The following is a 22,708-nucleotide window of genomic DNA, read 5'->3' as shown; positions in this document are numbered from 1 at the left end:
CCCTGGGCTACATGATGGTGAGAGCCTGTCTCTACAAAAACTGAAAAAAAAAAAAAAAAAAAAGAAAAAAAAAAGAAAGAAAAGAAAAAGAAAAAACAACAACAAAAATTATTTTGGCATGGTGGTGCTCACCTGTAGTCCCAGTTACCGCAGAAGGCTGAGGCAGGAGACTCCCTTGAACTTATAACCAATATGCAGGTCAGTTGCTGGCTGCATCCAGAGTCCAGTTAACAAGAGTGAGGCCTGGTACAAAAGTAATAAATTTTTTCCAAACCTAGCTTGGGGAAGGGGCACGAGGAGTCCTGCCTTTAAGTGTGCCACTTCACCTTTGGAACAGAAAGCAGACACTTTTATAAGGTAAGGGGGGATATTAAGCAAGGGTAGAGGGGCCTCCTGCAAGCTTGGTGCCTTATCTACCATGCGGGGGGTCTGTCCTGCAGACCCTGACTCAAAGACAGAGGAATAACAAACACTGACACATATAGTTGGCTTGTCAGTTCGGCCCAGCCTCCTGGCCACTTACAGACTCTAAGGAGAGTGCTGTCAGTCTTGGCCCAGACTTGCTGGCCTTTCTTGGCATTTGTTTAGCACACATTAAATGACAAAAGCTTTGAGTCAACACAATTAGAGGGTAATCAACCTGGTCACCTTTCTGCAAGAGAGCAATACTGCCTGTGCGTGATGAAAGGTTAGTTTTAGGCTTTGTATCTGTGTCCTAAGTTCTCTGGCTCCTGCAAAGAGACTCTGGTTGCCTTCAGCCAAGCTATCTGAAGCTATGCAACAACTTCTTGGTCTTCCAAGAAGGTTTTTGTTTTATTTTATAATTTTCCCTACCATTCTGACTGAACCCCTACACCACCAGGTAGTTGAATTGGTGCCTTCTTTTGCAGAAATACATTACAAAAGTGGCCAAGTGGGTATGGTTTTCATATGCCCTCCTGTTGGATGAAAGTCCTCAGGCAATTCCTAGAGTGGAGCAGAGCCTGGAATTTCCAGCTCCACTTCCTGGAGGTAAAAGTTCTGTGGTGGGTGTGCTTTGGTTTGCAAACTGACTGTCAATTCTCAGGGGAGATCTGTCTTGGAGCACATAGTTAGAGAAATGTGCCCTGCAGGGAATGTCCAGTGAGTGGGGGTGAAAGGTTACATTTGCGTTTATGAAGGGCTAAGCAGGATACAGGGAACAAAGGGAAGGAGGAGAGAAGAGAAGATAAAATAATAATAAAAAATAGTAACTCATACTCTTTTTCTTAGAAAAAAATGGGGCAATCTGTTACAAACCCAGTCTTTACTGAGTAAAATCATTACTGAAGGCCGTACTGAGTAATGATCATGCCACTGTACTACATACAGCCTGGGTGACGGATTGAGACTGAGTCTCTGAAAAAACCCAGATGCAAATAACACAAAAAACAAAAGAAAATTAAAAAGAAAATCTCCCACTCAATCTCATGGACCACAGTGTCTTTTGGGTACTCAGATATTAGTGTTAGTTCAGGCTCTGCTGGGGGGGCCAATATCTGGTTTACTGGTGGCAATTTCATATGAGTCTGCAGCAACCTCAAGTCTTGCCTCCTCAGAAGAAGGAATTCAACTGAGGGACATAAGTCAGAAGAGACTGAAGGAAGTTTCTGAGGAGGAATGGAAGTTTATTAAAAAGAGAACAGGAAAGAAAGGAAAGCACACTTGGAAGAGACCACAGTGGGCACTTTCGAGGTCAAGTGCAGTGTCAGGCCTTTTGACTTGGGGTTTTATATATTGGTATACCTCTGGGGTCTTGTGTTCCTTTTCCCACGATTCTTCCCTTAGGGTCTTGTGTTCCTTTTTCCATGATTCAGTCTCTTAGGGTGGGCTGCTCACATTCGTGTTGGCCTGCTAACACTTGAGGGGTGAGCATGCACAGTGTGTTTACTGGAGTTGTACACATGCTTGCCTGAGGCATTCTTCCCGTTTTTGGTGGAATGCCCAAAGAAGGTCATATTCCACCATTTTCTCTCTCAACACACATGCGTCAGCCTACTCGCCCTGTTCCTGAGCTGCTGACTACCAATTTTAAGCACTTTTATTTATTGTGAAATTGTCTCTCCCTGGTGCCTGTGACCAATTATTATTTTTAGAGAGGCAGTGTGACAACTGCCAGGCCATCACCTGATGGCCACCTGACATTCCTGGTGGGTGGTGAGAGCCGTTTTCTGCCCCACTCATGCGTGACTATCTACCTACTGTAAGAGCCCTATACCTAAAAGTCTCAGATGGTATGGGTGTGCGTCCTTTCCCTGGGTACTGTTATCTGGGAAATGGCTACAGGTCTTTGAGGAAGCACCATATGAATACACCCTGAATATCCTTGTAGTGAATTTTCAGCATCCTTTATCTAGGGGACTTAAGCTTCCCTTCAATTATTGAATTCTTGTTCTCGGAATTGGCTGTGTCCTGACAACTGGTTGAGGTTCTTTGATTTTCCACTTCAAAGGCTGACCTTAGGAATGAACTTTTCAGCTCCGTTTTGCTCTTGGTTTATAAGTATTTATCAATTATGAAACCTCATCAACTATTGGCTTATGAACTCATTCCAATGAAGCTGGGTTTAAAATAATCCTTGTTTCACCATGATCACGATAGAAACATAATTTATGAGTAAACTTTTATTTCTAGAGAGTATTTTAGGACCAAATTTTCAAACAGAGGTAATATCTCAGATCTTCTGTCACATTTGAGTGAGTGATGATGGAGTTTGAAGGTTATATTTCTATAATGAAAACTATATTCATGGATGGGGAATAAATGGTGGAATTCCTTAGAAGCACCAGTTCAGTTTTGTTTCCATGGAACTTAAAGTCCTTCAATCTTTGATACACTTGTAAGTACTGTTTTAATTTTTGATATTTTAAAGATTATTTTAAACGAAGAAGTCTTGATTTCTGCTAATAGAAATAGAGTAAAATTTAAATCACGGAATAGAATGGTGGAGCTGTGGTTGAGATACTATATTTTATTAATTGTAATGACATTTTCAGATCAAGTACTGCTCATTAAATTTCCCTGGGAGGAGAGTTTGTGGTGATGACCCAGCAACAGACAAGCTACTATCCAAAAAAAAAAAAAAACAAAAAACTACTAACATGAAATCAATTTCCAGTTTCTTCCAAGTTGCAGGAGAATGCCTAGACCATGATTTTAATCTCTTCTGTGACCTAAGTATTACAAAAAGTAGAAAATCGTTACCATTTTCATGTCCGGTGTACTAAAAATTTATAAAACTATCTTTTTTTTTGAGAATTTGTGTTAGGAATACTTTGTTTAGTTTCTCCATTAAAAAATGATTTATACAAGGAGAACAAAAGTTTATTTCTACCGCTAAAACAATGATAAAAAAAGAGTAATCAATATTGACAGTCCAATTCTCAATTGTTAAATATTGATATTTAACAACCAGTTAAATGTAAGAGAAGAAAGAATGAGTGAATTGGAAGAAAGCTTCCTAGAATGAAGCACAAAGAGACCAAGAGATACAAAATATAAGGCTAGAGGGTCAGAGACATTGAAGCTACAATCAGAACATGTAACGTACTTCTGCAGTTCTGGAAGATTAGAAGAGAGAAAATGGGGCAGAAGCAATGTGGAGATTTTTAAAAAAGTGACAAAAAGTATCAGTTCATATATTTTAGGAACCATCAATCTTCAGATAAGGTAACTAAAACCAAATTAACATAAAATGACAGGACATCAAATACCAATAGAAAATCTGAAAAGTAACTAGAAGAAGAGATAGATTACATTAAAGGAAATAACTGTCTAAATGACAGTCTGATTTTCAACAGACCAAAATCAAGCTAGAGTTCAATGGAATCATGTTTTCAGTGTTTTTCAAAAGTAGAATAGACCTTGATAAACAGAAACTTAAAATGATTTTTTCAGATAATAGAAAAACTGTTATTTTTAATATTATTGTATGTAGAGTTGGAGTCTCACTCTGTTGTCCAGGCTGGAGTTCAGTGGTAGGATCATGGCTTACTGCAGTCTGAAACTCCTGTACTCAAACCATCCTCCCACCTCAGCCTTGTGAGTAGCTTCACGATGCCTGGCTAACTTTTTCATTCGTTGTAGAGGGAGTTTCGCTGTGTTGCACAGACTGGTCTTGAACTCCTGGGTGCTCCTGCCCCAGCCTTACAAAACATTGGGATTATGGGTGTGAGCGACCCTGCCTGGCCAGTAAAGGGACTTATTGAAAATATTAAGTTGAACATACGAGAAGGAATGCAAATTAATGAAAGTGGTAAATATATGCATAATTCTAAATGAATGTTTACTGTAAAAAATAATAATGTCTTGTTGGGGTAATTATGTAATTGACAAGGTATATGCAAATGGAAAAAAATAGACTGGAGGTCGAGGTGACAGGAGTAACTTTACTTAAAGTCTTTTTTGAGCTTTTCTATGTCTATGAGGAGATTTTGAACAATGACCCTGTAATTCTACCTGAAGGTATATATACAAAGAAATTGTATCAAATGATATATAAGAGAATGCTCTAGTAGAATTATTAATAACTGTTCAAAAAAAAGCTGGCCAAATATATATTAAGGATAGATCAATCATTACAGTAAATCCATACAACAGAACATAGAGAAGTGAAAAAAAATCACACATACATGCAACTATGTGACTAAATTTCAGAAACACAATGTTGAGTCCAAGAAGCCACAAACAAGAAGAGTATGAGGATTGCACCCACAGACAGTTCAAAGCAGGCCAGACCAAGCTATGCAGTTTAGGGTTGCACAACTAATTGGTAAAGTATAACGAAAATCAAGAAAACGATCATAATAAATTATGGATATTGCTTATCTCCAGAGATGTGAACAAGGGGTTATGGGCCTGGAAAGTGGCATGGAGGTGGACCTAGGCTGTTTTCGGTGTTCCTTGTCTTGCCCTGTATCATGGTTACTTGAGTGCTCATGATACACTGCAGTATTTCCCATTTTTGTTTTGGTTCATTTCTAAGTGTGTATTGTAATTTTAATATAAAAATTTTTAATTAGGAGAAATATCTCATAGAAATTTACTATTACTCATCTCATTACATACTGAGGGAAAAAATAAACTATTTGTATACTTTCTTAAACAACTCTAAGAGAGTTGAAGTAAGAACTTTCTTATTTAGTTGCAACATGAGGAAATTTGAGATAATGTTATCTGTCACCTCCAGATTTTTCCAAAGGATTTCTTCTAGCCTTAATTATCCACCTCACAGGAATAAACCTTTGCCATTCACCATCGATTTTTTCATTTGGCTCCCGAATTCGTGACACAACAAGGTTGTTCATATTTCCCACACTCTTGATTTAACAGAGTTCTTTTATCAGTTAATGTTTTACTGCAAGAGGAAAACCTCCAAAACTACATTAGATATTTATATGTCACAAGTTTTGGATTTCATTTTTCTTAGCTGGGTTTGGTGAATGTCTCTGGGGATTTGTGGTGGGCCAACTTCTGCATCTTGGAGGTCGTTAGAGTTTGGCCAATTTGATCTGGATCAGGTGGGGACAATCTGCCTTCATTAACTTCTCATTCTCCTTCTGGGAACAGTGTATTAGCCAGGTGATAGTCTCATGGTAAATGGAAAGAGGAAGAATCCCCAGTATAGAAGCCATCTCAAATCTTTATGCAAAGTGTAGTAATTTTCTGTTCATCAAAGTAAGTTAAATGATTGAACTCCAAGTTCAGGGGAAAGGTAGTCAGTCTTCCTGTGATGGGAGGATGCTGAAAGATTATATATCAAAGAGTCTGGTAGTCAGGAATATTTATAAAATTGCTGAATATTTTAATTAAATAATAAATATTTAAACATTAGACTTGCAAGAAACTTTACCAAAGGTCTAAGAATTAGAGATATGTTTGATAAATAAATATTGTTCATGGGCTGAAAACCCTGAGTGAGAAAATAGGACTAATTTCAGCTGGACAACCTCCTGGAAATGCATTTTTTATTTTGGAAATTACAAGAAAATAATTCATTCCATTCATAAGTGGTGTGCACATGTGTGTGTTTGTGCGTGTATTTATGAGCTTGTGAATAATGAAGTTACAGAAAAGTTTTAGCAGCAACCAGATCTTATGGAGTACTGGCCTGCCTGTAGTTCTCAAGTAAATCTTAGATACTTTTGATAAGAGAAGTTTGGATTCTGTGTATTTATATCTAGCATTTTAAAAAGACTGTATAGGTGATGATCTTAGTTATGACCAAGCTCCCTTTAAGAATTTAGGCATTTACTATATGATCTCTGTATTGGGTTATAAAACTTTCCTAACAGCTGAAGTTGCTAAAGACAAATAATGGAGAGGTTACACAAGGAAAAATTGCAAACACTGAAAGTGAATATGTCTTTGTTTGCATACTAGCAAATGAGAATTCAGGTTTCATGTCAACTTCAGTACAAATAATTCCAGTGTATAACAAGAACAGACAGTGAATGAATGAGTTAATTTGAGTTGTTTTGAAAATAAGAATGTTTTCCATAAAGAGAGCATTGAACTCATCCGTTAGCATGTCATGGTGATTTCTGGCTTTACACTGGTCACAACAATTAAAAGTAAAAAGAATGTCACAGGAGATACACAAATCCGGTGCATATAGAATTTAAGGTTAGGATATTCAAGCAATCACATCCAGTGATATTACACTGGCATTTAAAAAATTTCTTTTTGTCTGTTTAGACATGATAACTTTTCTGTCTATCACTTTTTCCATTCTAATAGTGGTTATATTTTTTATTGGAAATTTTGCTAATGGCTTCATAGCATTGATAAATTCCATTGAGTGGGTCAAGAGACAAAAGATCTCCTTTGCTGGCCAAATTCTCACTGCTCTGGCTGTCTCCAGAGTTGGTTTTCTCTGGGTATTATCACTACATTGGTATGCAACTGAGTTTAATCTAGCTTTTCATAGTGTAGAAGTAAGAAGTACTGCTTATAATGTCTGGGTAGAGACCAACCATTTCAGCAACTGGCTTGGTACTAGCCTCAGCATGTTTTATTTTCTCAAGATTGCCACTTTCTCCAACCTGATTTTTCTTCACTTAAATAGGAGAGTTAAGAGTGTCATTCTGGTGACACTGTTGGGGCCTTTGCTATTTTTGGTTTGTCATCTTTTTGTGATGAACATGAATCAGATTGTACGGACAAAATAATATGAAGGAAACATGACTTGGAAGATCAAATTGAGGAGTGCAATGTACCTTTCAAATACAACTGTAACCATGCTAGCAAACCTTATACCCCTCACTCTGACCCTGATATCTTTTCTGCTGTTAATCTGTTCTCTGTGTAAACATCTCAAGAAGATGCAGCTCCATGGCAAAGGATCTCAAGATCCCAGCACCAAGGTCCACATAAAAGCTTTGCAAATTGTGACCTCCTTTCTCCTGGTATGTGCCATTTACTTTCTGTCCATAATCCTATCAGTTTGGAATTTTGGGAGGCTGGAAAAGAAACCTTTCTTTGTGTTCTGCCAAGCTATTAAATTCAGCTATCCTTCAACCCACCCATTCATCCTGATTTGGGGAAACAAGACGCTAAAGCAGACTTTTCTTTCAGTTTTAAGGAATGTAAGGTACTGGGTGAAAGGACAGAAGGCTTCATCTCCATAGATTCACAAGAGGGGCATTGTGTGTCTTCTAGCAGAAAACTAAATGGAGGTGTATGAAACATTTTATATTTGCTACTGAGTTTTCTGTAATATATGTATGTAAATAATTTCCAAATATATACCTAGAAAAGTCTTTTACCTAATGTTAGTCTGGAAAGGTATATATGTGTGTGTGTGTGTGTGTGTTTATGTGTGTATGAAAAACTGAAGAACATTGACAATAACTTGCTTTTTATTGTTTTTTTTCACAAAAAATGACAAACTATAGAAAATAATTCCTCACAATTATGAAGCCCTGTTTATTTTATGCATGTATTTTTTATTTCATTTGAAGAATTTATGTCTATTTGTAATTATTAAGAACTAACAGCTTATCTTGGGAAAGATATTGCTCTTTTTATTGTTATTTGAACCACACAAATATACCACAGTGTGCTTAGAATTTGTTGTTTTAACCTATAACTTTTTGGATAATAATGTCATTCAATTCTAAATCAATAATGAGGATGTATCTTCGGGGTTTTATTCCAATATGAATTCCTATTTTATGTTTAGTAAAATGCAAACAGAATTGTTGTTAGAAAACAATGCACACAATAAAATTTGAGTGACAAGCATATGTCGAGTAAATTTCATCTATGTCTACCATAAACAGTACTGAGGAATATTAGATTTCATACAAGTATGTGAATGGCTTAGGAAAAAAATGTCTCCTGTAAGAGGGATGAAAAATCATGATCATGGTCTTGATTGCGATGATCAGCTTTCATATGCAGTTAGAAAAGTCATTTCTTCCAGCTTTTGAATTAAAGAAAAGCTTTTCTTGGAATTGAACTCTGATGTAAATTATTTTAGCATTTTTTCTAAGGCACTTCTAAGTCCCTGAATTGCTAATGATATCCTTATCTTCCATTTATCAAATTCCTTCTAAACTTCAGATAAGAGAACTCCAATCTTCCCTTTTCTAGAAAATACTGTAAATGTGAAAAAAGTATAGAAATTATGGAAAATAATTCAGTGAAACTTTTTGTAAGTGTTAAAAGAGCATCTATGAAATCTATGTATTAATTATAGGATGTGCCATAACATTGTAAGCTTGTTGTCAGTGATGAAATGGAAGTGTGTGGACATATTCACATTCATAAAGCATTATTAATAAGTGTATATGAAATAACAGTCATAGAATGGAAAAAGATTAACATAATTTATTGAAGTAAAAATACATTTTGAATAAGAATAGAAAGGGCTTGGAAAATATTGTTTAATAATATTTTATATAAATACAAAAAGGTATATATTAGCCTGACATTACTTATTTTGGAACGGATATGACACAATGGGAATTTTCACACTACTCCTGGAATTATAAAAGTGTGCCATCATTTCAGCTGAGTATGGTATTATCTGATTAAGATGAAGGATTACATCCTAAGATCCAGTATGGACACTCTTATCAGAATACATATGCATACACATGCATATCACTGAGTTTCAATAGCTAAAGTTGAGAAATCTTCCAAATGGCTATCAGTCCCCTCAATGGATAAACAAATTGTGGCATACTTATACAATGGAATACTATACAGCAATCAAAATTAACAAACAAGACTGACATGTTTACAACAGAAGAATACAACAAAGAAAATGAATAAATTGGAGCTACATAGATAATAATACTCGCAGATGTGAGAGGAATTATCAAGATGGAAAATACATTTAGTATAATCTCATTTACATAATGCTGAAAAACATTGTTTTTAATACATTGTAATTTTTTACCTTGGTGATAAATCTCTACAGTGAAACATATGAGTGATTATTAAAACAATTGGGATAGTCAGGAGGGAGGAAAATATCAACAAGAAGACTTATATCAGGAGTATCTGGATTGCTGGAAATTCTATTTTTTTTTCACCCTTTTATTTGGATCTTATCTGTGTGAAGTATCTTTGACTGTGTTGGTCATCACTGAATTAAATATCTAAATAAACTGAATCTGGAACATCCTAATGCCCACATCAAAAGCACTGAATAAAGTTGGTATGGGGAGTGGTGGTGGTGGTGGTGGTACAGCAATAGGGTAGCCTAGTTAGGTTGCACAAGTCCATCAAAACACGTGTGATTATATGATTAGAACCAAGAAACTGGTTACTAGAAAAAGTAATTCAGTGGACTGTAGAGAGAAAATATTACATATTCAAGCACCTCACAACAGCTTAACACCAATTTTGTTTGAGGAATTTCTTTAGGCATTAAAATATAATAAACAACCACAGTTGCCCACTTTTTGATGGGGCTGTTTGATTTTTTCTTGTAAATTTGTTTAAGTTCTTTGTAGATTCTGGATATTAGCCCTTTGTCAGATGGGTAGATTGCAAAAATTTCTCCCATTCTGTAGGTTGCCTGTTCACTCTGATAGTAGTTTCTTTTGCTGTGCAGAACCTCTTTCATTTAATTAGATCCCATTTGTCAATCTTGGTTTTTGTTGCCATTGCTTTTGGTGTTTTAGTCATGAAATCCTTGCACATGTTTATGTCCTGAATGGTATTTTCTAGGTTTACCTCTAGGGTTTCTATGGTTTTAGGTCTAACATTTAAGTCTTTAATCCATTTGAATTAATTTTTGTATAAGGTGTAAGCTTTCTACATATGGCTAGTCAGTTTTCCCACCACCATTTATTAAATAGGGAATCCTTTCCCCATTTCTAGTTTTTGCCAGGGTTGTCAAAGATCAGAGGGTTGTAGATATGTGTTATTATTTCTGAGGGCTCTGTTCTGTTCCACTGGTCAATATTTCTGTTTTGGTACAAGTACCATGCTGTTTTGGTTACTATAGCCTTGTAGTATAGCTTGAAGTAAGGTAGCATGACACCTCCAACTTTATTCTTTTTGCTTAGGATTGTCTTGGCAATGCGGGCTCTTTTTGGATTCCATCTGAACTTTAAAGTAGTAGTTTCCAATTCTGCAAAGAAAGTCACTGGTAGCTTGATGGGGATGACATTGAATCTATGAATTACCTTGGGCACTATGGCCATTTTCACGATATTGATTCTTCCTAACCATGAGCATGGAATATTCTTCCATTTGTTTGTGTCCTCTTTTATTTCATTGAGCAGTGGTTTGTAGTTCTCCTTCAAGAGGTCCTTCACATCCCTTAAAAGTTGGATTCCTAGGTATTTTATTCTCTTTGAAGCAATTGTGAATGGGAGTGCACTAATGATTTGGCTCTGTGTTTGTCTGTTATTGATGTATAGGAGTGCTTGTGATATTTGCACATTGATTTTGTATGCTCAGACTTTGCTGAAGTTGCTTATCACTTAAGGAGATTTTGTGCTGAGACAATGGGGTTTTCTAAATATACAATGGCAAATTCTATTTCCTTACCAAGGTGTGGTCACATCGATGTTAACCTTATAATTTTTTCTTACTTTTTATTAGGTGTTATTACTCTGTATATGTATGTTATACTCCACAATAAAAAATGTTAAAAACTTCATGTCTAAAACACCAAAAGCAATGGCAACAAAAGCCAACATTAACAAATGGGATCTAATTAAACTAAAGAACTTCTGCACAGCAAAAGAAACTACCATCAGAGTGAACAGGCAACCTACAGAATGGGAGAAAATTTTTGCAATCTACTCATCTGACAAAGGGCTAATATCCAGAACCTACAAAGAACTCAAATAAATTTACAACAAAAAAACAAACAACCCCATCAAAAAGTGGGCAAAGGATATGAACAGACCCTTCGCAAAAGAAGACATTCATACAGCCAACAGACACATGAAAAAATGCTTATCATCACTCGCCATCAGAGAAATGAAAATCAAAACCACAATGAGATACTATCTCACTTCAGTTAGAATGGCGATCATTAAAAAGTCAGGAAACAACAGGTGCTGGAGAGGATGTGGAGAAATAGGAACACTTTTACACTGTTGGTGGTACTGTAAACTAGTTCAACCATTGTCAAAAACAGTGTGGCAATTTCTCAAGGATCTAGAACTAGAAATACCATTTGACCCAGCCATCCCATTACTGGGTATATACCCAAAGGATTATAAATCATGCTGCTATAAAGACACATGCACATATATGTTTATTGTGGCACTATTCACAACAGCAAAGGCTTGGAATCAGTGGAATCAAATGTCCATCAGTGACAGACTGGATTAAGAAAATGTGGCACATACACACCATGGAATACTATGCAGCCATAAAAATGGATGAGTTCGTGTCCTTTGTAGGGACATGGATGCAGCTGGAAACCATCATTCTGAGCAAACTATCAGAAGAACAGAAAACGAAACACCACATGTTCTCACTCATAGGTGGGAACTGAACAATGAGATCACTTGGACACAGGAAGGGGAACATCACACTCTGGGGCTATTGTGTGGTAGGGGGAGGGGGGAAGGATAGCATTAGGAGATATACCTAATGTAAATGATGAGTTAATAGGTGCAGCACACCAACATGGCACATGTATACATATTTAACAAACCTGCACGTTGTGCACATGTACCCTAGAACTTAAAGTATATATTAAAAAAAAAAAGTTAAAAAAAGCAGAAACATAAAGTACATTTCTAAGTACAAAATTAGGGTGATACAGCAAATTCTCACAGATACTATTGTAATCAAATAATGATGTCTCATAGATACCATAAAGGAGAATATAGCATTATGGTACTAAGAAATCCAAGTTAAAATTAAAAACTATTCTTTTTTAATTTTGAGACAGGATCTCGCCGTGTTGTCCAGGCTGGAGTGCAGAAGTATAATCTCGGTTCAATGCAACCTCTGCCACCTTGACTCAAGTGATTCTGCCATCTCAGCCTCCAGAGTAGCTAGGGCAACAGGCGTTCACCACCACGCCCTGCTAATTTTTTCTAGGTTTTTTTTTGTAGAGACAGGCTTTTTGCCGTGTTGCCCAAGCAGGTCTTGAACTCCTGTGCTCAGGAAATACACCTGGCTCAGTCACCAAAAATGCTGGGATTACAGGTGTGAGCCACCATACCTCTACCAAAACATTACTTAAATTAATTAAAACAAAAGAAGAGATAAGAAAGAACTGTAAATCCACCATCTTAGTACTAATATGAGTTTGAAACATCAAAATTTGAATAGTTATGACTGATAGACACCTTTTCTCTTATTTCCAATTTAATTATTTGTGATACACATTTGAAAGTGTCAGAAATTCATGAATTGACCATAAATAATAGTATAATAATATTAAATATATTAAATACGTTCAAAAATGTGTCTCTAAATGAAATATTTATATTCATATTGTTAGCATTCTAATTTCACAATACTATTCCTGTGTTGGGTAAAATTTTTTGTTACTATACATTTTTTGGCTCTGCATTAGAGAAAAAATATCATAGAAAGGCAAATTTCTTAAGGTATAAAAATATTTAGTGTGATCTTTGAGTATGTTTGTGCGTCTATAATGCTACATTGACTGCTATAGCAAAATAATTCAGATTTAGTCACCATAGCTAAGAATGTGAAAAAGCATTTGCAAGAATTTGACTTGTTAATGATGCCATTAAAGGATGAAATAAACTTGATATACTGTATTATTGCATAGAGTATTCATCCATGTTCATATAGAAAAATGCTCCAAATCTCCAAAAGAGAATCCTAATTGTTGGAGGTCACTTTTGTTATCAACTTTTAAAATGCAGTAAAAGAAAAAAAAGAAGCAAATAAATCATTGAAAATATGTTGGTTTTACATTATTCTTTTTTTTTTTTTTTTTTTTTGAGACGGAGTCTGGCTCTGTTGCCCAGGCTGGAGTGCAGTGGCCGGATCTCAGCTCACTGCAAGCTCCGCCTCCTGGGTTTATGCCATTCTCCTGCCTCAGCCTCCCGAGTAGCTGGGACTACAGGCGCCGCCACCACGCCCGGCTAGTTTTTTGTATTTTTTAGTAGAGACGGGGTTTCACCGTGTTAGCCAGGATGGTCTCGATCTCCTGACCTCGTGATCCACCCGTCTCGGCCTCCCAAAGTGCTGGGATTACAGGCTTGAGCCACCGCGCCCGGCCCTGGTTTTACATTATTCTTGATGAAATACCATGGGAGGATATTTGTCTAGGCCTGATGCTGAGAATTACAGAAGTATCATGAGGCCATGAGGAGGAATAATAGTGTTCTCTCAACACCCTGAAATCCAGTACTTAGAAACAAGACTGAAATCACATTTATCAAATAGCATTTTCCCTTTCACCTGCCATCATCATTGTCATCGTCATCATGTATATCTTCATCTATCTCATGGAATGATTTGTTTTTGAAATATTTAAATACATAATATGGAAAATAAGGAATTTTAAAAAGATCATCATTGTGGGAAAGTTACAATAGTAAACAGCAAAGTTCAAGTCGAGCTCAATACAATTAGGTTTAGAAATTAAGTGTAGTTTATTTTAGAATACATTGCCTAAGCAAATAATTATTTATGGACGACCTTAAATGAATCCTCATTTCACTAAGATCACAATAGAAACAATTTAGATTTTAGTGTAAGTAGAACTCCCTAATAAGAAAGATAAAGCAATTAACTGATTTTTATGAGCAAGCTTTTATTTCTAAAGAGCGAGTTTTTAGGACCAAATTGTCCAACAGAGGTGAGACCTCAGATCTTCTGTCACACTTGAGTGAGTGATGATGGATTTCAAAGGTTGTAGTTCTATAACCAAAACTATATTCACAGATAGAGATTAAATGGTGAAATTCCATAGAAGCAATAGATTCAGGTTTATTTCCATGGGACTTCAAGTCTACTTGTATCAGACGTCCTTCAGTTTTTGATAAACTTGTAAGTACTGTTTCACTATTTGGTCTTTTAAAGATTGTTGTAAACTTAGAAGTCTTGATTTCTGCTAATAAAAGCAGCGTAAAATTAAAATCATGGAATAGAATGGTGGAGCTGTTGTTGAGATACTTTGTCTTATTAATCGAAGTGACATTTTGAGATCCAGTACTTCTCACTGAATTTCTCTGTAAGGAGAGTTTGCGATGATGATCCAGAAACAGAAAAGCTACTATCCAAAAAATGCTATCACATCAAATCCATTTTCAATTTCTTCCAAGTTGCAGGAGGATGCCTAGACCTTGCTTTTATTCTCTTCTTTGACCAAAGTGTTACAAAAAGAAGAAAATCATTACCATTTTCATGTCAGAAAAATGGCATGGAGATGGACCTAGGCTGTTTTCGATGTTCCCTCTCTTGCCCTGTATAAGCGTTACCTGACCGTTTCTGATACATTCCGGTACTTCCAATGTTTGTTTGGTTTATTTCTAAGTGTGCATTACAATTTTAACATATAAGTTTTAATCAGGAGAAATGTCTCATAGAAATTATTATTACTCATCTCATTATATACTGAAGGGAAAAATCAGTTAGCTGTATATACATTCTTATACAACTCTAAGATAATTGAAATAGGAACTTTCTTATTTAGTTGCATTATAAGGAAATTTGAGATGATGTTATCTCTCAAGCGCAGATGTTTCCAAAGGATTTCTTCTAGCCTTAATTGTCCACCTCACAGGACAAACCTTTGCCATTCCCCATCTATTTTTACTTTCTGCTCCTGATTCCTGATACAACAAAGATGTACATATTTCTCACACTCTCGGTTTAGCAGAGTTCTTTTATCAGTTATGTTTTTCTGCAGGAGAAAACCCTCTAAAACTACATTAGACATATATATCTCACATGTCTTTGGATTTCATTTGTGTGTGTGTGTGTGTCTGTGTGTGTGTTCTGTTTTTTGAGATAGTGTCTCATACTCTCGCCCAGGCTGGAGTGCAGTGGCATGATCTTGGCTGACTGCAACCTCTGCCTCCTGGGTTCAAGCGATTCTCTTGCCTCAGCCTCCCAAGTAGCTGGGACTACAGGCACACGCCACAAAGCCCACCTAATTCTTGTATTTTTAGTAGGGACGGGGTTTCACCATATTGGCCAGGATGGTCTCAATCTCTTGACTTCGTGATCTGCCCTCCTTACCCTCCCCCGCGCCTGGCCTGGATTTCATTTTTCTAAGCTGGGTTGATGGATGGCTCTGGTGATTGGAGATGGGCCAAATTTGGCATCTTGGAGATAGAGTTTGGCCAATTTAGTGTGGATCAGCTGGGGGCAACCTGACTTCATTAGTTTCTCATTCTCCTTCTGGGAACAGTGTGCTTTCTAGGTGATGTTCTCATGGTAAATGGAAAGAGGAAGAATCCCCAGTATGGAAGCCATCTCAAATCTCGATGTAAAGTGCAGTAATTTTCAGTTTATGAAAGTAAGTTAAATGGTAGAACTCCAAGTTCAGGCGCAAGGTAGTCAGTGTTCCTGCGATGGGAGTATGCTGCGAGATTATCTATCAAAGAGCCCGGTACTCAGGAATTCTTATAAAATTGCTAAATATTTTATATAATAATAAATATTCAAACATTAGACTTCAGAGAAACTTTACCAAAGTGCTAAGAATTAGATATATGTTTGATAAATAAATATCATTCATGGGCTGAAAACTCTGAGTGTGAGAATAGGGCTAATTTCATCTGGATAACCTCTTGGAAACTCATTTTTTATTTTGGAAATTACAAGAAAATAATTTGTTCCATTCATAAGCGGTGTGCCCATGCGTGCATTTGTGTGTGTACTTGTGAGCTTGTGAATAATGAAGTTTTACAAAAGTATTGGCAGCAACCAGCTCTTATGGAGTACTGGCCTACCTGTGGTTCTCAAGAAAATCTTAGATGCTTTTGCTAAAAGCAGTTTGGATTCTGTGTATTTAAATCTGGTATTTAAAATGTCAATATAGGTGATGATCTTAGTTAAGAACAAGTTCCCTTTCAGAACTTAGACATTTACTACATGAGCTATGTATTAGGTTATAAAGCTTCCCTAACAACCGAAGTCGCTAAAGACAAATGATGGATAGCTTACACAAGGAAAAATTGCAAACACTGAAAGAGAATATGCTCCTATTTGTGTACTAGCAAATGAGGATTCAGGTTTCCTGTCAATTTCAGTATGTATAATTCCAGCCTATAAAAAGAACAGACAATGAATGAATGAGTTAATTTGAATTGTTTGAAAATAATAATGTTTTCCATAAAGAGATCACTGAACTCATCAATTAACACGCCGTGGTGATTTCTGGCTTGACAGTGGTCACAACATTTAAAAGTAAAAAGAATGAGCAAGCACATTCACAAATTAGGTGCATATAAAATTTAAGGTCAGGATATTCAAGCAATCACAACCAGTCATATTCATTGAGAGGTGAAGCCAGCTGACTTCCTGGGTCCAGTGGGGGTTTGGAGAACTATTCTGTAGCCATCATGGGGATTGTAAAATGCACCAATCAGCACTCTGTAGCTAACCAGAGGATGGTAAAATGCACCAATCAATCCTCTGTAAAAGGCACCAATCAGCGCTCTGTAAAATGCTCCAATCAGTGCTCTGTAAAATGCACCAATCAACAGGATCCTAAAAGTAGCCAATCACAGGGACGACTGAAAAAAAGGGCACTCTGATAGGACAAAAACTGAACATGGGAAGGGACAAATAAGGGAATAAAAGCTGGCCATTCCAGCCGGCAGCAACAACTCACTCAATGCTGTGGAAGTATTGTCCTGTTGTTCTTCACAATAAACTTTGCTACCCCTCAGTCTTTGGGTCCATGCTATCTTTAAGAGCTGAAACCTGGCTACTGCTCAGTCTTTGGGTCCATGCCATCTTTAAGAACTGCAACACTCACTGCAAAGATCCGTGGCTCCATTCTGGAAGTCAGTGAGACCACGAACCCACCTGCAGGAACCAACTCCAGATACAACACCAGCATTTAAAAATTTTCTTTTTGTTTGTTCAGACATGATAACTTTTCTACCCATCATTTTTTCCGTTCTAGTAGTGGTTACATTTGTTATTGGAAATTTTGCTAATGGCTTCATAGCATTGGTAAATTCCACTGAGTGGGTCAAGAGACAAAAGATCTCCTTTGCTGACCAAATTCTCACTGCTCTGGCGGTTTCCAGAGTTGGTTTGCTCTGGGTATTATTATTAAATTGGTATGCAACTGTGTTGAATCCAGCGTTTTATAGTGTAGAAGTAAGAACTACCACTTATAATGTCTGGGCAGTAACCAGCCATTTCAGCAACTGGCTTGCTACTAGTCTCAGCATATTTTATTTGCTCAAGATTGCCAATTTCTGCAACCCTATTTTTCTTAAAGAGGAGAGTTAAGAATGTCATTCTGGTGATGCTGTTGGGGCCTTTGCTAGTTTTGGCTTATCATCTTTTTATGGTAAACATGAATGAGATTGTACGGACAAAAGAATATGAAGAAAACATGACTTGGAAGTACATATTGAGGAATGCAATGTACCATACAGGTATGACTGTAACCACGCTAGAGAACTTAGTACCTTTCACTCTGACCCTGATATCTTTTCTGCTGTTAATCTGTTCTCTGTGTAAACATCTGAAGAAGATGCAGCTCCATGGCAAAGGATCTCAAGATCCCAGCACCAAGGTCCACATAAAAGCTTTGCAAATTGTGATCTCCTCCTTCTTGTTAAGTGTCATTTACTTTGTGTCTGTAATTATATCAATTTGGAGTTTTGAGAGTCTGGGAAACAAACCTGTCTTGATGTTCTGCCAAGCTATTACATTCAGCTGTTCTTCAGCCCACCCATTCATCGTGATTTGGGGAAACAAGAAGCTAAAGCAGACTTTTCTTTCAGTTTTGTGGAACGTGAGGTATTGGGTGAAAGGACAGAAGCTTCAGTCTCCATAAATTCCCAAGAGGGGCATGCTGTGTCTTCTAGCAGAAAACAAACTGGTGGTGTATGAAACATTTTCTGTTTCTTACTGTGTTTTCTGTAATGTATGTGTATGAATAATTTCCAAACATATACATAGAAAAGTCTTTTACCTAAACTTAGTCAAAAGTAGTATTTATGTGTGTGTGTGTGTAATGTATATGAAAAACTTAAGAACATTGATAATAACATACACTTTTTTGTTTTTTCACACGAACTGCCAAATTATACAAAATATGACAAAAATTACTCAGAATTCCGAAGCCATGGTTTTCATTTATGTATTTTATATTTAATTTGTAGAATTTACAATGTCTATTTATAATTATTAAGAACTAACAGCTTATCTCACGAAAAATATTGTTGTTTTCTATTGTTATTTGGTCCACGCAAATATACCACAGTGTGCTTAGAATTCGTTGTTTGAACATCTAACTTTTTGGATAGTAAGGTCGTTCATATCAATAGGATCAATAGGATCCTAAAAGTAGCCAATCACAGGGACGACTGTAAAAAGGGCACTTTGATAGGACAAAAACTGAACATGGGAGGGACAAATAAGGGAATAAAAGCTGGCCATTCCAGCCGGCAGCAACAACCCACTCAGGTCCCCTTCAGCGCTGTGGAAGTGTTGTCCTGTTGTTCTTTACGATAAACCTTGCTGCCACTCAGTCTTTGGGTCCATGCTATCTTTAAGAGCTGAAACCTGGCTACCGCTCGGTCCTTGGGTCCATGCCATCTTTAAGAACTGTAACACTCACTGCAAAGATCCTTAGCTCCAGTCTGGAAGTCAGTGAGACCACGAACCCACCTGCAGGAACCAACTCCAGACACAACACAAGCCTTTAAAAATTTTGGTTTTGTCTGTTCAGACATGATAACTTTTCTACCCATCATTTTTTCCGTTCTAGTAGTGGTTACATTCATTATTGGAAATTTTGCTAATGGCTTCATAGCATTGGTAAATTCCACTGAGTGGGTCAAGAGACAAAAGATCTCCTTTGCTGACCAAATTCTCACTGCTCTGGCGGTTTCCAGAGTTGGTTTGCTCTGGGTATTATTATTAAATTGGTATGCAACTGTGTTGAATCCAGCGTTTTATAGTGTAGAAGTAAGAACTACCACTTATAATGTCTGGGCAGTAACCAGCCATTTCAGCAACTGGCTTGCTACTAGTCTCAGCATATTTTATTTGCTCAAGATTGCCAATTTCTCCAACCTTATTTTTCTTCACTTAAAGAGGAGAGTTAAGAATGTCATTCTGGTGATGCTGTTGGGGCCTTTGCTAGTTTTGGCTTGTCATCTTTTTATGGTAAACATGAATGAGATTGTACGGACAAAAGAATATGAAGAAAACATGACTTGGAAGATCATATTGAGGAATGCGATTTACCATCCAGATATGACTGTAACCATGCTAGAGAACTTAGTACCTTTCACTCTGACCCTGATATCTTTTCTGCTGTTAATCTGTTCTCTGTGTAAACATCTGAAGAAGATGCAGCTCCATGGCAAAGGATCTCAAGATCCCAGCACCAAGGTCCACATAAAAGCTTTGCAAATTGTGATCTCCTTCCTCTTGTTATGTGTCGTTTACTTTGTGTCTGTAATTATATCAATTTGGAGTTTTGAGAGTCTGGGAAACAAACCTGTCTTCATGTTCTGCCAAGCTATTAGATTCAGCTATTCTTCAGCCCACCCATTCATCGTGATTTGGGGAAACAAGAAGCTAAAGCAGACTTTTCTTTCAGTTTTGTGGAATGTGAGGTACTGGGTGAAAGGACAGAAGCTTCAATCTCCATAAATTCCCAAGAGGGGCATTGTGTGTCTTCCAGCAGAAAACAAACTGGTGGTGTATGAAACATTGTTTTTCTTATTGTTTTCTCTGTAATGTATGTGTATGAATAATTTCAAACATACCTAGAAAAGTCTTTTACCCAAAGTTAGTCAAAAGAAGTGTGTGTGTGTGTGTGTGTGTGTGTGTAATGTATATGAAAAACTTAAGAACATTGACAATAACATACGCTTTTTTGTTTTTTCACATGAACTGCCAAATTATACAAAATATGACAAAAATTGCTCAGAATTCCGAAGCCATGTTTTTCATTCATGTATTTTATATTTAAGTTGTAGAATTTACAATGTCTATTTATAATTATTAAGAACTACAGCTTATCTCAGGAAAAGTATTGCTGTTTTCTATTGTTATTTGATCCACACAAATATATCACAGTGTGCTTAGAATTCGTTGTTTGAACATCTAACTTTTTGGATGGTAAGGTCGTTCATATCTATATCAATAATGAGAATGCATCTTTGAGGTTTTATTCCACTATGAATTCCTGTTTTATGTTTAGTTAAAAGCAATCAGAATTATTAATAGAAAACAATGCCCACAAAAAACTTCGAGTGACAAGCATATGTAGAGTAAATTTCATCTATGTCTACCATAAACAGCACTGAGGAATATTAGATTTAATAACAAGTATGTGAATAGCTTAGAAAAAAATCTCTTTGGTAATAAAGGGATCAAAATTCATGATCATGATCTTGATTACTAGTATCATTTTCCACATGCAGTTAGAAACGTCATTTCTTCCAGCTTTTGAATTAAAGAAAAACTGTTTTTTAATTGAGATCTGATGCAAATTGTTTTTCTAAGCCCTTGATTTGCTGCATATATCCTTATCTTCCATTTATAAAATTCCTTCTAAACTTCAGATAGGAGAACTCAAATCTCTTCTCTAAAAAAAAAAAAACACTATCAATGTAAAAGTAGTATAGCAATCATGGAAAATAATTCAGTGAAACTGTATGTAAATATTAAAATAGTATCTATGAAATTATGTATTAATTATGGAGTGTGCCTTAACGTTATAATTTTGTTGTCAGTAATGAAAGTGTTTTGACATATTGACTAATAGAAAGTTCTATTATAAGAAAGAAATGTACAATCTTGTTCACAGCTAAAGTGTACATGAAGGTATTAGTTCTTTGTGTTATGAAATTTTAACAAGGTAATTTAAAACTCAAGATAAATCATCCCCACAGCTGATTTATGTATTTTTTTAATCATATATCTTCCTCAGTACAATGTAAGAACTGTAAAAAAGCAGATCATATCTGTCTTGCTTTCTGTTGACTCACCGGTTCTAGAACCCAGTACCAAGTGTAGATGGTCAAAAATGATGTTTTAATGAACAAATAAATGGGTGGATAAAACGGATAAGTTGATGTGGTAAACCAATTTAAAAATGAAAAGTAAACTCATCGGAAAATCTGCTTGGACCAGAGCGTATATCTTCTGTAGAGCCCGCTTTTATTCTGGGTTCCACTCGAGACCAGTAGCCTTTTGAAACTTCTTTAATGAGTCAGAGCAATATTTTCAAATGTGAACTATGTTGGCTCCAAAATCTCAATAGGCCCCCAAAATATTGTGTCTCTTTTGTAGTGATAGGAAATATATAGAGCAAAACATCGTTTACTGTAATGAAGATTATTTCGACGTGTGGACTGGGGACACTGAACGCTAAAAAACTAGCCGGGCGAGGTGGCGGGCGCCTGTAGTCCCAGCTACTCCGGAGGCTGAGGCAGGAGAATGGCGTAAACCCGGGAGGCGGAGCTTGCAGTGAGCTGAGATCCGGCCACTGCACTCCAGCCTGGGCGACAGAGCCAGACTCCGTCTCAAAAAAAAAAAAAAAAAAAAAAAAAAAAAAAAACATCACCTATGTTGTAGGTCCCTGAATCTTCTCAGGTTTCTTTCTTTTGTTCTGGTATTTTCCTTCCATTCAACATTAGGGTATTTTACTATATTTAAGAAACTTACCACTTCCTGATTATTTTACCAACTAATATATTATTATTACTATTAATTATTATTATTATTGCTATTATTTTGAACGGGTTCTCACTGTGTCCCTGAGACTGGAGTGCAGTGGCAGGATCACAGCTCATTACAGCCTCAACCTTCTGGGCTCAAGTGATTCTCCCACCTCTGCATTGCTAGCAGCTGGGACTGCAGGGGAACAATCCCACGCCTGGCTAATTTTTTATTTTCTGCTGGGGTAGGATTTTACCATGTTACCCAGGCTGATCTTAAACTCCTGGGTTGAAGTGATGTGTCCGTTTCGGCCTCCAAAAGTGCTGGGATGACAGTCATGTGCCACAGGGCCCGGTCTGTAATATTATTAATATATTAAATTAGCACGATGTTTTAAAAAATGTAAATT

The 22,708-nt window shown here is 36.6% G+C and overlaps 2 protein-coding genes and 1 pseudogene across 2 annotated transcripts; all 3 read left to right on the top strand.

Annotated features, from left to right (window-relative positions):
* Positions 1 to 4,155: 4,155 nt before the first annotated feature.
* Positions 4,156 to 8,544, top strand: LOC103218619 (taste receptor type 2 member 46-like). Its single transcript, XM_073020487.1, is given in 1 exon segment — positions 4,156 to 8,544. A coding segment is annotated over 1 exon segment (930 nt). The 5' UTR covers positions 4,156 to 6,716; the 3' UTR covers positions 7,647 to 8,544.
* An 8,607-nt stretch (positions 8,545 to 17,151) lies between these two features.
* On the top strand, positions 17,152 to 18,480 carry LOC103218616 (taste receptor type 2 member 31-like; annotated as a pseudogene).
* Positions 18,481 to 19,045: 565 nt separating this feature from the next.
* LOC119623207 (taste receptor type 2 member 31) lies at positions 19,046 to 20,525 on the top strand. The gene has a single exon (XM_073021325.1). The coding sequence runs from the start codon at positions 19,354 to 19,356 to the stop codon at positions 20,281 to 20,283; it is 930 nt and encodes a 309-aa protein (XP_072877426.1). The 5' UTR covers positions 19,046 to 19,353; the 3' UTR covers positions 20,284 to 20,525.
* The last annotated feature ends 2,183 nt before the right edge of the window (positions 20,526 to 22,708 follow it).

This window comes from Chlorocebus sabaeus, chromosome 11 (genome assembly GCF_047675955.1).
Source record: "Chlorocebus sabaeus isolate Y175 chromosome 11, mChlSab1.0.hap1, whole genome shotgun sequence".
NCBI classification, from domain to species: Eukaryota; Metazoa; Chordata; class Mammalia; order Primates; family Cercopithecidae; genus Chlorocebus; species Chlorocebus sabaeus.
This window is presented reverse-complemented; position numbering and strand designations above follow the sequence as displayed.

Coding starts and splice junctions, on each gene's coding strand:
- LOC119623207 (XM_073021325.1), top strand. CDS start 19,354: ATGATAACTTTTCTACCCATCATTTTTTCCGTTCTAGTAGTGGTTACA.